General features: G+C 36.3%; 2 protein-coding genes across 6 annotated transcripts in view; one reads left to right on the top strand and one right to left on the bottom strand.

The window, feature by feature from the left end:
* The window catches only part of STXBP4 (syntaxin binding protein 4), a 244,315-nt gene that overhangs the window by 59,293 nt on the left and 168,535 nt on the right, over positions 1-16,487 (top strand). For all 5 annotated transcript variants that reach the window (XM_069067474.1, XM_069067471.1, XM_069067473.1 and 2 more), the window contains one exon: positions 12,847-12,941. In XM_069067474.1, coding sequence (XP_068923575.1) covers positions 12,847-12,941 — 95 coding nt within the window. The remainder of the gene's footprint in view (positions 1-12,846; positions 12,942-16,487) is intronic.
* COX11 (cytochrome c oxidase copper chaperone COX11) overlaps positions 1-16,487 on the bottom strand; it is a 234,639-nt gene that overhangs the window by 67,590 nt on the left and 150,562 nt on the right. The window lies entirely within an intron of this gene.

The raw sequence follows: 16,487 nt of genomic DNA, 5'->3' as shown, positions 1-16,487 counted from the left end.
GGTTTTCTTAGATATGGGAGTGGTTTGTCCTTTTCGTCTTCAGGCTAATTTTACAAATGAGGAAACCGAGGCAAACAGAGTTAAGTGACTTGCCCAGGGTCACATGGATAATAAGTATGTGAGTCTGGATTTAAACTCAAGTCCTCCTGACTCAAGGTCCAGTATTCTGCCCACTGTACCACCTAGCTGCCCAGAGAGAAACCTGGCGTTAATTAAAAGATTTTGACAATTTCCCAAAGACAGCCTAACTTTCTACATTTCTCATTTTCAGCATAGGTACAGCCTGCTGTCCATTTGCAGTATTTGTCCAAGATGTATATTGATGAGTGAGCTCTTTAGGTTGTCTGTCAAAATATATATTGTATTTTGGACAATAGACATTCTTCATCCACTTAGTTTCTCCTATGTGGATAGTTGGTTTAAACTTTTTAGTCATGGCAACCTCTAGTTTCTATTATTATGTTAAAAAAATTCCCTTAATTGCATGGAGTTTGATAAACACATAAATCTTTGTCTTAGTAACCATATATTGTTGTGACCTCAACACCCATATCTTACCTTCAGAATTCTGCATAGATGTGTCAAAGGTTTCCAAGAAGACCAATTGTTTTCATTACTGTTCTTTATGTTCTTGAGAAATAAAGGGAATGCAAATCAGGTTGTACTTGAAGACAGATGCTCTGAAAAAGATACTCAAAGAAAAACTGCATAAAGATGTGACAGTTTCAGAAAAGGATTTCTGCTGTTCTCTTGTTTCCATGAAGTAGAAAAATTGCACTCAAAATTTTATTTAGCAGTGATAACTTCAAGAGTAGGGAATGAGCTGAGTTACAGGAATGGATTATTCCTATTTGACTGTTTTAAAAGAATTAATTCTCGAGTCATCAGTCCACTTTTGCACCACATTTGTTCATTTAGCAAAGATGAGGTGCCTATGTTGGTATTTTAGAAAGAGTCAAGAATAGCTAGGATCTGTGACTCTTACATTCTTTCTAGAGCACTTTTACCAAGTGTATCCAGCAAGCATTTATTAATTGCTTGCTATGTTCAAGTCACTAAAGATAAAAGTTAGGCAGTCCCTGTCTTCATGAAACTTCCATTCTACTGGGTTTGGGGGAAGGAGGAGGTAATTGGGAACATGATGAGGATACAATAAGTCCACAAAGAAGTGTATACATAGTCATTTCAAGGGTGGAGGGAGAAAGAAGTCTAACAACTGGCAAGATTAAGAGAGGCCTTGTGTATGAGGTGGCCCTTTAATGGTGCCTTAAAGGAAGTTAAGAAGTTTAAGAGATGAAGGTGAGTCAGGAGAGCATTCTAGGGATGGAGGACAGCCTATACAAAGGCAAGGAGGTAGGAAATAGGATGTTTTGTATGGGAAATAGCAAGTACACCATGTTGGCTGGTATAAAGTACATAGAGTGGGAGAGTGAAATAAGTCTAGAAAGATAGATTAATTGGAGCCAAATTGTGACTCAACATTTATTAAACACCAGTATGACAAATCAGGTGATATTCTAAGTAATGCAGATACAAAGAAAGACAAAAGACAGTCCTTGCTTTTCAAGGAGCTTATATTCTTATGGAGGAGACTACATGCAAACAGCTATGTAGAAACAAGATATATACAGGGTAAATAGGAAGTAATCATTGGAGAGAAGTCACTAGAATTAAGAGGGATAGGAAGGGTTTCCTGTAGATGGTGGGATTTTAGCAGGGACTTGAAGGAAACCAGAGAATCCAGGAGGTGGGGATTAGGAGGGAGAGCATTCCAGACATATGTATCTCATACCACTTCCTGTTCAAAAGTGCATCTTGGGAAAGTGGAAGAGGAAGCAAAAGTATTTTCACCAGATACTTCTGTATTCTCCAGTCCTTCAAAGAACTAAGAATGATATGTCCCATGGTTATCCTTTTTTTTTTTTAAACCTCATGGATGAACCATGTGAGTGATCCAAAATAAGTTGCCTCTGTTGTACCCTGAACATGTTTCCCATATGAATGATTCACCCTTGATCTTTAGTTTGACTAGGTAACATCATTTGTTGTGCTGATCCTTTTTTTTTTCTTCTGTTTTATTCACCAAAATTCTCCAAATGTGAATTCCATTTGAAGTGAGCCAAAGGGTCTTCCACCAGCTGATAACCGTTTCATATTTCTCTGAACCATAACATACAGTAAGATATCAACTCACTTTAGAACCCAAGTCACTCTAATTTTAGACTTAACATTCCATCAGGCCTAGCTTTCACACCATCCATTTTAGCTACAAGTCTAATATTTTTTTTCACTTTGAAAAAGTTTTATTTTTATTCTGAATTCAAATACCTAATAAAAGGAGCATTTCTATGTATACTATAATAGAAGAAGATAATGATATCTTCTTTAGATTAAATTTGCAGATAACACAAACGAATTTATCCAGATTATTAAAGGAATGAATGAATAAATGAATGGGACTAAGCACAATCCAGGTATATGAAAATCCATTCAGATAATCCAAGGATATTCCTTAGGACCTTTTCTACTCTATACAGGAGTGGATAGTGATGTTTATATAGTATATGAAGTGCCACACAGGCATTTCTTTAATGTACATACAGTATGGAATTAATAAGCACTCCTCCTGATAGAGGGATGGTGATGACTTCTTGTGCAATCTATGCTGTGTAGTAAAGCAGTCTTGAACAAACCAAGATCGCGATAGGCATAGATGAAACAAGGTCATTCTACCTAAATGACAAAAATCTTAGCCTCTGATTTCCTCTGAATGTGGACGAAGTTTTGTCTAATATCTGAGGACCCTAGCTCTTCTAGCATGTAGCTGCATCTACAGTAGGTGAAGTGGGAGGGAACAAGCATTTATTAAACTCCTGCTGTGTTCCAGGCACCATGCTAAGCATATTACAAATCTCATTTGATCCTTACAACAGTGCTTTGAGGTAGGCTACTATGCCTTCATTTTATAGTTTATAGGAAACTGAGGGACAAAAAGAGGTTTGGACACTTGCCCAGATTTACACACCTCGTAAGTGTCTGTAGCCAAATTTGAACTCAGATCTTCCTGACTCCATGCACAGCCCTATATCCTTCTGTGAAAGGCAGGTACATTTTATTTAAAGTCATAAATTTAAAGCAGTAGTCAGTATGTGTTTTCATCAGCTTTAGATTAGCACTTAGCACTTTGGAGTAATGTTATTTTCTTTGGAGATATAACTATATAAAACTAATGTGGGCAAAGTTATTTGCCATAACACTAATAATGAAGAGATAGAAGATATATCTTGAGAAATTTTCTTATTTAAGGACTTAAATATTTTGTGACTCATAGCTTTGCTTTGACTTCCTATATAAACCCTTCAAATGAAAATGGGGTAACAATTTGCTTTTAAACAGAAAGCACTTAATGTTGTGTAACCTTTCTGGGTCTGTGGTGTGAAATGGTTTACATTCCATGACTCTTCTGTTTTCCCTGACTTCCTAGATGATACTTTCTAAATGAACTGGGGGTGACATAATTTGTTATTTGTTCTTTAGTCTTTTTTTCAGTTGTGTTTAACCCTCTGTGGCCCTTTTTGGGGTTTTCTTTGCAGAGCTACTGGAATGGTTTGTCAGTTCCTTTTCCAACTCATTGTATAGATGAAGAAACTGAGGCAAACAAGGCTAAATGACTTGCCTAGGTTTGCACAGCTAGTAAGTGTCCGAGGCTGGATTTGAACTCAGGAAGATGAGTCTTCCTAACTCCAGGCCCAGTACTTTGTGCACTATGGTACCACCTAGCTGCCCACAGTTTACCTTTGAACATAAAGCACCATTATCACATAATGATGTGAGTTTTCATCACTTGACCATTGAGTCTCTATAGACTCAGTGCTCAATATGGTATTTGTTTTCATTGGAGTAATATGCCTGCCATTAATACCTGCAAACAAGGAAGCAACTGTATCTTGATCATGACTTTATGTTCCAAGAAGCCTAGTTTTCAGTTTGGTATGACTAACTAAAGCTACTTTCTTTTTCTGATGTTACCCTTTTTTTAGTTAAAAAAAAAAGTTTTATTAAAACAACTATACATAAACTTTTTTTAAAATGGTCTATTTTTTTTCTTTTTGGAGGGCAATTGGGGTTAAGTGACTTGCCCAAGGTCACATGGCTAGTTTTTGTGTTAAGTGTCTGAGGTCAGATTTGAACTCAGGTCCTCCTGACTCCAGGGCCAGTGCTTTATTCACTGCGCCACCTAGCTGCCCCTAAAAACTTGTCTGAAAAATGTTTTTCCAGTTATTTAGATCTGACTTTATTTGTGTGAAAAGTGTTTTGTAATTGTGTTCATATAGGTCCTGGGTTTGTTTTGGCAGGTAGCTTCCCAAATATTTTATAATGTCTAACAGTAACTTTAAATGGAATTTCTCTTTCTATCTATTGCTGTTGGATTTTGTTAGAATTATATAGGAATGCTGAGGATTTATGTGGGTTTATTTATATCCTGCAACTTTGCCAAATTTATTTATTATCTACTTCATTCTTTAGGATTCTCTAAGTATATCATATCATCTGCAAAGAGTGAGTTTAGTCTTTTCTTTGCCTAATTTGATTCCTTCAGTTTCTCTTTCTTCTCTCATAGCTACTGCTAAAATTTCTAGTACCAAATTGAGTAAGAAGGGTGATAGTGGATATCCTTGTTTCACCCCTGATCTTATTGGAAATGCTTCTAGCTTATCCCCATTACATACAATACTTGCTGATGGTTTAGCATATTTTGAAAGATAACAACCTCATAGGCATTATTAGACATCCTTCTCACTAATCTTTAACTTTTACCTTTTCCATTCATCCTTAATCCTATTCACAAACTGTGATTGGACTATTTCTTTTCCAACTCAATCACTTGCTGACATATGCTCAGACTGAGGGCTTCTTTCTGCAGCTTGATTGGGCATCAAAGCCTCTACTGCCTTTATTCTTCTGCTGCCAGTGGCTTCAATTCTAGGTCTTTAGTAAGAGAAGATTCTTTTCTATGTCTCTTCCCAACTAATCAGGAGAAAGGCCATTCTAACTTCCCTACTCTTAGCTCTTATTTCTTCACATGTAGCTATTAAAAAAGAATAAAAGTTTAGTCTACTTTGGTCTACTTGAAATCCTATGATCTGTTTCTTCCCAATCAAAACATTTCTCAGTAAATTTACTAATTCATCCCTAGTTTCCCACATTTCTTCCATATTGTTGACAGTCAAGTGTGAACTGAAATTGTAATATAATTGTGCTGTTGGCAATTAAACCTTTACAACATACAGAATTTTGAATTTGAAAAATCTCACTTTTTATCACCAACTTTTCTAAAAGGTTTGGTTCATTTTCTAGATTTGTCAATTTTAAGTTACATATAAACAGAAATTTTAACAAAGTTTTTTAATTCAGTGTAAACATTGATTGAAGTTTCATAATATGCAGGAACACATAATTTTATATCCCTTATGTGGAGGCATGGGGAACATATAGACAGACGCAATATTTTGGTGAGCTTTCATATAAAATGGCCTTCGAGCTGAAATTGTCTCCATAATCCCTCTCTTTGACATAACTCTTGTCACCCTATCCCCTTCCACTTCTCCTATCAAAAAGGGACCATTCATTATAGAGAGGCATCTGATTTGTTACTAAAATTGGAACAATACTAACCATCTCTCTGCCTTCCTATTGTCCCATCAAGCTTATTTATATAACATCCTTCACAGATATTATTAACTGCAGCATAACATAAATAAGAGCATTCAGGTCAATTTATTGTTGTTGAGTTATTTTTTAGTCATGTCCCACTCTTTGGGACCCCATTTTGGATTTTCTTAGCAGAGGTACTAGAGTAGTTTGCCATTTCTTTCTCTAGTTCATTTTACAGATGAGGAAATTGAAGTGAACAGGGTTAAGTGACTTGCCCAGGGTCACACAGTAACTGTCTGAAGCTGGATTGGAACTCACAAGTCTTCCTGACACCAGAGCCAGTGCGGTATCCACAGCACCACCTAACTGTGCCATATTAGGCCAATGTAATGGGAATGCAAATTTGGAAGATCTTCTCTGCCCCTAGGCTAAAGTGCACCTGAAACATGGGGGTGGGAGGCTTGTTTTTCAGTAGATACTTCTTGATTGGCCAGTGAGTCAATAAGGTTGTTACATTCTCTGAGCCAGGAGAAGGCTATATAAGCCCTGATGTGTAGCTTTGTTTTGGGACTCACTTTGAGAAGTGTTCTGTGATTTGATCTGAATTCTGGGAAGCCGTTGTTGAGAGTCCCCCGGCTTTGAAAAACACAGATGTGGAAACCCAGATGTTGACTGGGTATGGATGTAATGGTTGGACAGTTTGGAAATCTGTCTACTTGACCTGTTTCTGTCTTGATAATTCTGCCTGTATGCTTTGAAGTTTGGGGTGCTGACCTTTTTCCCCTGAACAAGGTAAACGATATATGTCTGACTGATTAAAGTAAGCTTGTTAACCCATTTTGAGTTGCTTTCCTTTAACAAAGCAGATCCAAGAACCTGTGGTAGCTGCAAACCCTGAGGACCCTTGGGGTGCTTGCTGCTACAGCCAATTACATAGTACTTAAACGAGTTGTTTTTTGTTTTGTTCTGTTTGTAACATTCAGTGGGAAATTCACAGTATCAGAAGGAATTTTTAACAACAGGTCCTCCCACCTAGGTTCAGATGATTATTTTCCTAAGTAGGATCAGTGTCTATAGTACAAAGAAAACTCTGGTCCACATGGTATTATTTGACCTGTTCCCTGAGAAACACTGAATTTTCATCTTTTCTTCTCTCTACTCATATAAGCCCAGGAAATAGGACCTTTGCCATCTCTCACATGTTAGTTTCTTCCTGATTTTAGGAGCCTGTCTTTTTTCTGTAAAATGAATTTGCAATACCACCTGTTAGTCCTTGGGGTTTTACTTTCAGGGCCCTTTCCTGTGGGATGCCTAGGGTTCAGCTGGCATGTAGGTTATTATACATTGTAAGGTATGCATCTAAAGCCTAATGCTGTTCAATTTGACTATCCTTTGAGTTGTGAGCAGCATCTGTGGACCTTTCTGCCTCAGCAAAGGGTCAGTTATCTTTGGTGAACTGTTGCATATATCAAATGCCCTGAATTCCGCTGGCGGCAAGAATTTTGTTTGGGTTCTTTTGAGAGTGCTTTCTGGACCTGTAAAAGAAAAACCTTTATATTTTGAATTAGTTTGGTGCAACATATTGTCATGTTGCTATGAGCAACATTCAAATCATGAGTTGCCAGCCGGGTGAACAAAAATCTCATGTACTGGCCTGTTTTGATTTCATAAGAGCTAAATCTGTGTTTCCTGGCCAAAATTGACCCTTATTGATATAAAGCTTGGAGTTAAGGCATTCTTCAGAATCTGGGCCTGTATTTTCACACAGTTTAGCAAGTTTATAAGGTATCACATTCCATCTTTCCACTCTCCCTGCCTTTTGGGTGATGGTAAAGGCAATGAAGGTATTATTTCACATTAAAGAATTTTAGGAAGTGGTTGTATTATCTTTCCTATGAGATGTGTTTCTTGATTACTCAAGAGGGATTCTTCAATATCCTGATGGAGATCAAGTGAATAAAGATTCTTTGGTATCATTATGGAACCAACTTTTTTTTACTTACGTGGAAAGATTTGTGACCATCTAGAAATAAGGATATATTCACACTGCACATTTTGTCATCTGAATGAAATCTATTTGTAGGCTAAGGAATGGACCTGTTATCAGGGACCTATATGCTGCCTCTACCTTTGCAACTTTGCTCTCATTGTGAGATTAAAGTGTAGAATAGACTATACAGTTGGACTCTGCAACTGATGCACATTTCATAATATACCATTCAACTTTCAAGTTTCCTACATCTACTCCTTGACAATATCTGCAAGACCACAGAACATGATGACTAATTGATGATACAAACACTGTAAGTCAATCAAGGAGCCATCTAGGTGGCACCACAATGTATCTAGGTACAAGATTCTTCCTGCAAAATACCACTGGTTTTTGTTGTTGGTTGTTGTTTAGGCTTCTGGGTGAGTCAGTATCGTGATCAACTTTTTTGAATTGTTGGCCTTGGTGTCTGCACAGAAAATGTAAATAAGTGAGTAACTGCATGAGGTGACGGTCCAGTTGCTGTCTTGTTTGATTAATCAGTCAAGTGGTTCTTCTATCATTTTCATAAATATGGGGACCACTGTTTTTACATTTAATAGTAGCAACAGGAACAGGAAATTAAGTCAACATACATTTATTAAGTATCTTCTATATGCCAGGCAGTGTGCTTAGCACTGGGGATAGATAAAGAATGTCTTTACTCTTAAAGAACCAACATTCTAACAGGCAAGATAAAATGCAAACAGCTATGTACAAAAAAAGATATATACGAGATCCATTGGAAATAATCTCAGAGGGAACTAAACTAAACTAAAATTTAAACAAGACTGGGGAAAGCTTCTGACTGAAAGTGGAACTTTATCTGAGATTTGAAGGAAACCAGGGATTCCAAGAGGCAGAGGTAAGGAGAGTTCCAGACATGGAGGACAGTCAGTGAAAATGCCCAGGAGGTAGAATAGAGAGGACCGCAAAAGACTAGAGTTCATCTTCCTTTCAGTTGGATCCAAAATCTTACACTACACCAGATCTCTCACAGGTGTCAGTAGAAAATAAATGTTGTTCATTTGGCAGTGGATGAAGGGGGAGGGGCAACATGAAGGAAAGGTTTCACCTCAGTCTTCCAGAAGGTACCATATAGCCTCAGATACTAACATGTCTGACACATCTTGAAAACAGGACCCTTCCTTGGCCCTCCCATTCTGTCTCCATCCTTTTTCCTCTGGGCTTTTGAGGTGTTGTATTTGTAAGGATATAGATCTGGTCTCATTTCCTTTTTGAACTTACTCTTGTGCGCAATGAATAGCAACCTCAACAAGTTAGTCAATCTATGGCTTATATTTAACAACTCACATTCCTCCTTTGGAGGTGACTAGAAATTTCCAGTCTTAGACCTATATTTGCTGCTGCTATTGCTCCCTCAGATTTTCTTCTGGATTTTCCTTACCTGAATATTGTCCTGAAGGTGTCTATAAAGTGTGCTTCCTTTCAGTAACAAGAGTTTCTTGTTTGTCCTGTTTAGGTACAGAGATCCTACTTCACTCTTCATGAGTTCACTGTGTAATTCTTTTTATTTTGTAATTGTAAGGATTTGGGATATCAAAGATTATCTCAGTAGTTAGCTAGGCAGTGATGGTAAATAATGTTTGTAATTGGACTTTTCCAAGTACCTATATCGTATCTTTCCAGGTGGGCTGGTAAACTTGGGTCACCTAGTTGAATTCTTTCTGGAACCTGAGTCTTCATTAGTTTTAGAGAATTTTTTCCATAATTGTTTTATTACTCTATAATGAGATATGGGACTGGATGGGTCTATCATCCTTCCTTAAAGGGAATTGGTATTTTTAGTTCATATTAAGTATTACATCCTTTCCAGTTCTCTTGTTTAGAAATATTGACATTGTATTTTTTTTTTAGTGTTTTTGTCAAAAGTCCTTGATCTCATCTCTATTCATTTCTATCCCTTAGCAGAGAGAAAACCTTGTCAGTATTTAACATCCAGGAAACAATACCCTAGTCTAAAGTTCTCCAGATACATTCTTTTTGAAGGCCTAACAAGTTTCTAAAGGTAGGGAGGCCTGATTATCTTTGGAAGAAGTTTTCCCTGAAATTGATTAAGGTTATGATCAAAGAACCTCTTTGATTAATTCATTTTAAAAAAGTTTCTCTTGAGGTCACCCTCGATCAGGTGGAAAGGAGAATCCATAAAGTGGCTAAAAATACTTTTTAGGAAAAAGATTTTTTAGAGTGACAGAAAAGTCACTATTTTTTTAATGAATCAAAAAACTATTCATTTAACTTTGTCTGAATGAATCTTGATTATGAAAATTTTTCTTTATTCTTTAACCCCATAAAATGGTGATTTAGAAATGGTGTTGGTAGAGAGATTTTCAAGATGAGATGGTCCTCTCACTTTGGATTTTCTCTTTCTCTGAGCAGAGTTGTGCTTAATAACTTAGTAAATAAACATGGAAAAGTACTGAAATTTCTTCCACGGTATCTTTTATTTCCCCTAAATCATTGTCTAACCAATTTGTACTTTCTTCATTAGAACCAACTGCAGCTTTCACGAGCTGCTTCCATTTTACTACTTGATAGGCCTTTTAAAAAAAAGTTCACTTCTATTTAAGTTTCTTGGTCTCTTAGGGACTAACTTTGATCATGGTTATTTTTGTGGGACCGTTAATAACACTCACATAACAAGGGGTTCTGCTGGCCATGGATATTCATAAATTCATGGCCGTGATAGCTGATAACTCCTCCACCTTCCTCTAAGAGTTTCCTTCCTCCTCTGACTATTCGGTTACATGATGGAAGCTTAGTTTGGGACAGAGTGTAGAAAGAAAAACCTAGTCCTGTAAGCCAAGCAGTCGTCAATAACTTCTAAACATCTACTTAACTTTTGGATTAGTTCTTACAGAGATACCATGTGGACTTCTGTTAAAAGTTTGGATGTTTTCTTGTACAATAATTATGGTGACTCCATTAATCTTTAGTAATTCTGTCACCTCCACTTTCTAGGATACCATGAAAATAGACAATCTCAAATACATTAAATGTTCTAAACAGTGAGAACTGTTTGGAAGGGCCATTCTTGGTATAAAAGTTGTATTTAATTAAGAACTTAAAATTTTGTGAGTATAATGATTATACATGAAAACTGCTAGGGTGCTCTTTGGTGGGGTCAGAATGGAGTTCAGGTCTCCCATTCCCATATCTAAACAGAAAGAACAATCTGACTTTCAGTGTGTGGATGTCACCAGAAGTATACAGTGAATTTCCAAGTTTCATGAATAATCATTCATAGCCCATGAATTTTCTGAATGGAGAGAAAGGATGCTAGAGCACAGTAGAGGGAAAAGGTGCTAGGGCACAATTATGTATATCAACAATCCTATTATCTGCCCTTTTTTTTCCAGGGACTAAAAGGAAGTTCCTAATCAGGTCACAGGGTTTTCCAAAAGCTCCTACTTTCTGTGACTCAAGTCATTTCACCATGGTCCCTGAGAGGTTAGGTCCCTGGGCTAAAGGAGGAATCTCAGGCCTGCATGGCCAGAAAGGATGGTCAAAAGTACCTTCTATAAAGAAGCAGATAATAGTTCCCACATTTTAGGGCACAACAGAAACAACACCTAAAGAAAGGCTAAGTGTAAACTAAATGGTTCAGTCCCATAATCATGCTTAGCTCCCTTGCCCCCTGGATACTTAACAGTGCATATTTTAGATGCTTATAGCTGCCCAAAGGAGCAAATACTTACAATTGGAAGCCCAAGGTGGGATTTTGTTAAATATTTGGATGCTTCTTCATACTAGTAGTCTTACTATTGTCATTAGAACTATTATACAATCAATATTGCTTAAAACAAGAGATAGTAGAAGTGACAGAAATATATATACATCTCCTGAAACATTTTATTATTGAAGTTAGATTCTGCAATACAAAGATTTATCTAGTATTCAGGTTTTTTGTAAGTATTATTTTTTACTTTTGGGAAATTCTTTCTAATAATGCTTCAGTAGCTGAATTAGACACATTTATGACAATATATAGAACACAAAATAGTGAGTGGATTGATTGATTAATTTAGCATTTCTTATAAGGAGGGATAGGCCACACATAATCAGGCATTGCCTTTTGTCAGGCTTTTTTAAAAATACATTTTTATTGATAACCTTTTGGTTTTATATCACCTAAATTTTCCCTTATATCCCTTTTCCTCTCCCCCAGATAGCTCTCCTATATGGCAAAGAATTTTTTTTTTAAGGAAAAAGAGAATGGGATTGGGGGGGTGGGTAATCAGAAAAACCAATCAATATATCAAAAAATCAGATTCAACATTCAACACCCATGGACCTCCCACCTCTGCAAATTAATAGGGGAAATGTCATATCTCTGTTTTTTTGAACCATACATGTTCTTTATAATTTTCTTTTGATTACCTCATGGTAGTTCTTCTTATATTTACATTGCTGTACCCAGTGTTTTCCTAGTTGTCCTCACTTCACTTCACATAAATATGTCTTTCCATGAATCTTTCAATCATCACATTCATCATTTCTTCCAAGATAGTCGCACTCCTATTCCATCCTTATGCCACAATTTATTTAGCCATTCCCCGGTCAATGGATATCAGCTTTTATTTCCCCTTCTTCACTGCCACAAAAAATGCTATCACAGATATTTTTGTGCACACAGGAACGTTCTTGTTATCAATGATCTTCTGGAATATAAGCCTAGTGGTAGAATCTCTAGGTCAAAGGGTATGGATGCTTTAAGTATTTTATTCAAATAATTCCTACTTGCTTTCCAAAACTTTTGGCAGGATTTTATCTAAAATAGCTTCTCTCACAAGATGGCTTGTACAGAATAAAGACAGTCTCTTTTTCTCATCCAAATTAGTAGGTTTTGTGTTGCTGGTTTTTCTTTTTCTTCTTAATAGTTCTTGAATGTGTTTTGAGAAAATATAAACTCCAAGTACAGTTTGATTTTTTTTCAAACTATACCATTTAGGGCTTAAGTGAAGATGTTTTATGTGATATATTTTAGACTTCTAAGAAAATATCTATTATTTAAACAAAAGTTAATTCTGCCCACTGATTAGCCTAAATTATTTTTGAGCAGCAGGACCCCAGAGCACGTTTTGTCAAAAGAAGTTATTCAGTTGAATTTTCAATTAATATGCATCCTCTTGCCTCCTTAGATATTAACTCCAACTGGCCTAATGATTCTGGACCACAAGGAGAGAATATTTCCTTAGATCCCTCTATTCGCCTTAAGGTTGAGAAGCTGGAAATGGTAAGCACATATGACTTCTTTTTTCCCCTTCAAAATGTTACTGTCTTAAAAATTTATTTATTTGTAAAATCTGAATGCTAGTTTATTATTATTATTTGTGTGTGTGTTGTGTAGTGTGTGTGTGATAATGCATTTCTCCAATGGTTTACAGTTTACTAAGTACTTTCATGTTCTTTTTTTCATTTGATACTCAGACAACCATATGAGAGAGGTAGACACTAAATTAAAACCATTTTAATATGTGGTTAAGAAACTGAGACTCAAAGTTGCCAGCAGGCTTCAGCTTTGAGGTTATCGAAGTCATTGCTACATTCAAATTTGAATATACTAGTTCACAGGAGATCATTGTGCGAAGTAACAGCAGTACTGTAATGATGGTCAATTGTGAAAGACTTAGCTACTCTGATCAATACGGTGATCCAAGACAGTACTCATGATGAAAAATGCTGTTCACTTCCAGAGAGAGATAACTGATGAATTCTGAGGGCAGATCGACATATAATTTTTAAACTTCCTTTATTTTTTCCTCTCCATTTTTTTATAACATGGCTAATATGGGAATATGTTTTGCATGATTTCATGTGAATAATTGACGTCGTATTGCCTACCTTTTCAATGAGTGGGGAAAGGAAGGGAGGAAGAGAATTTAGAACTCAATTTAAAAAGAAAAGAATGTTAAAGACAGATGCAAATCCAGGGATATTGGAGATGGGAGAGAGTAGGGTGGGGAGGGGAAGATGATCTGAAGGGTTGTGTTTTTTTAAAAAGGAAAAAGAAAAAGAAGAATCTTAAAAATAATAAAATTTTTAAAAAAGAAAATGACATTTTGAAGAGTCTGGGGGAAAAATAAAATAATAGGCCACTTCACTGAGAGAATGGGTTGCATAGTGGAATAGAGAACAAGTCTAGGAGTCAGTAAGACCTGGATTCAAGTGCTGCCCCTAACACACATTTACTTACCCCAGGTCGTTAAACCTCTCTTTTCCTTAAGTGACTATATGACTAAATGCTGATCTGTAGTTTCTATACCCTGAGTTAGCAATAAAGTCAGCATTCTTGATTCCTCAGTTTTTTTCTCCGCTATTATTTAGTCAAAATCAACTCTTCTTTGAGAGCTGTCATTATTTAAGTCAGTCAGTAACATAATAATGGGATCAGGAGGTGGGCAAACTGCCTCTGTCTACTATAGAAAATAACCCAGTTCTTGGCATATAGGTAATATCCAATAAATCTTTGATAATTGATTGATGTGCATGAGCCATAAATGATCTTTGCATTTATTCAATAGTTTGGTTGAATTCAGTCTCTTTAAACTGCAGACCAAAGTTAGCTGAAAATCAAGATGACAAAGAGAAACAAATCCTGATATGGAAAATTAATATAAAAAGAAGTAATATTAAAAGAAACTTTTTAAAAAGGGGAGCTAAATTTTAAAGAGGGAAAATAGTCGTATGATCACAAAGTCTGAGGGAATTGTGAAGCACAGAATAAGATAAAAAGGCACAAAGTCATCTTGAGAAGGAGAAACCTACTGAGAAAATTTATAAGAGTAGGAATCTGAGATCACAGAGAAAATGAAAGAGAAAAAAAACCTTTAGAACTGTTAAGTAGGGAAGTATGCTTGTGACAGAGAACAGACAAGGAAAATGACCCATTCATTGTCATTTTTTAAAAATGGATTGTGTTAGAAGCATTCACTTGCTGCCTTTCTCAACTCTTAGGGGCAGGTATTTTCTTTTTTATTTAGTCCAAGAGAGAAGGCAAATGCGTAATTGGGGAAGAAGTACCCATAGTTTTCCTTCCTGTCTCCATTCCCTTATTTATTCCTATCATGTCCTTTCCTTCCTCTATCCCTGTCCAAATCCTTTATACTTTGGGCAACTATTTTTTCTGAACCCTTATTGTACTTTAGTCTGCTCAACATAGTACTAGACTATGTGCTGTGTTTTATATTGTATATCACTATACTGTATTTTATATTGCTTGCTATTGTATATTTAAACTTGTCTTTCTAATGAGATTATAAACAACTAAAGTTAGACTTAGCAATTGAGCATGGACCTAAGATTTCAGTGGTATATGAAACTCCTTTTTTCCAAGGCAGGTCAGCACATTCTCTGCAATTTATAATCTTCCATATTTTCCTTGAGCACTGAGAGGTAACTTGCCTAGGGTCACATAGTAAGTGTCAAGCAAGACTTGAGCCCAGACCTTCCTGGCTCTCAGATTTAGTTCCCTATTTGCTATACCAAGTTGCCTGTCTATTATAGATACACCAGTACAGTTCTGAGCATGTAAGTAATGCCCCCAAAATCTTTAAGGAATGACAGGTAAGAGTGAGCCATAAATAAATATTTCTTGGGTTTATTCAATGAATTGGTTGATTTGATCATTTAATACATCCGCTTTCCATTTATTCAATCTACTATATCCTCTGCCGACCACTCGCCCCTTTTTAACATGTCATTATGATATAAAATCCAAGTTCTGGCTAAGTATAAATATTATTAATCAATAAAACTTAACTGTGGGTTTAGATAGGTATCACTGATATTTCTAAAACCTAAGGATCCTGGACTTTAATAGTGATAATGCAATGTTTCTTTCAAGGTGAAAAATTAGCCCCAATTCTGCGGTTATTGGGAAGATTATCCAACTAATCTTATCATAATACACAATTTTTATATTGACTCTAACATCTTTCTCACCTGGAAGTTTCTGAGGGTGTGATTCGGTTTTAAAATGAAGGTTCTTACCCCTCTTTTCCATCTGATTTTCATAAAAATATTACTTTTTAATATAAATTAGGTTAAACTTTAAATAATATACATATATCTGTCTATACATATACACATATGATATGTATAATTACAGAATAGGAATTCAGTGTTTGTTCCACCATTTGTTTTAAACATATCCCTTCTTTTTGAAAAATATTTTTTAGTGAGGAGACAAAGTGGAGCATATTTCTTTTTCTTTTTTTCTTTTTGGAGGGGGGAAGGCAAGGCAATTGGGGTTGAGTGACTTGCCAAGGTCACATGGCTAAGTAAGTGTTAACTGTCTGAGGCTGAATTTGAACTCAGGTCCTCCTGATTCCAGGGTTGGTGCTCTATTCACTGCTCCACCTAGCTGCCCCAATATTTCTTTTTATAAAAAAATTTTTTGATGAAAAGATAAAGTAGAATTTCTGCCACAATTGAAAGGAATCTGAGACTACATTATTAGCTGTTTTTCTGTACCATGCATTTCACAATTTCTCCCCACTAGGATATCTTTGCTTTATGAATGCTGAAAGGGTGCCATCTAACAAAGTGCTTCCCTAAAATTTAGTTTTTCTTCCCCAAAGGTATTCCCAGAGCAGCTAATGTAATGATGTCAGTCAGTAAATATTTATTAAGAACTTACTACACTGGCCGTATAACCTTGAGCAAGTTACTTAACCCTAACTGCTTAGGGGCGGCCAGGTGGCTCAGTGAGTAAGAGCACGGGCCCCAGTGTTGGGATGACCTGGGGTTCAAATCCGGGCTCAGATACTTAGCACCACAC

Source organism: Petaurus breviceps, unplaced genomic scaffold (genome assembly GCF_028583685.1).
Source record: "Petaurus breviceps papuanus isolate PSGF00001 unplaced genomic scaffold, PetGlider_PUasm1.0 90750, whole genome shotgun sequence".
Lineage (NCBI taxonomy): Eukaryota > Metazoa > Chordata > Mammalia > Diprotodontia > Petauridae > Petaurus > Petaurus breviceps.
This window is presented reverse-complemented; position numbering and strand designations above follow the sequence as displayed.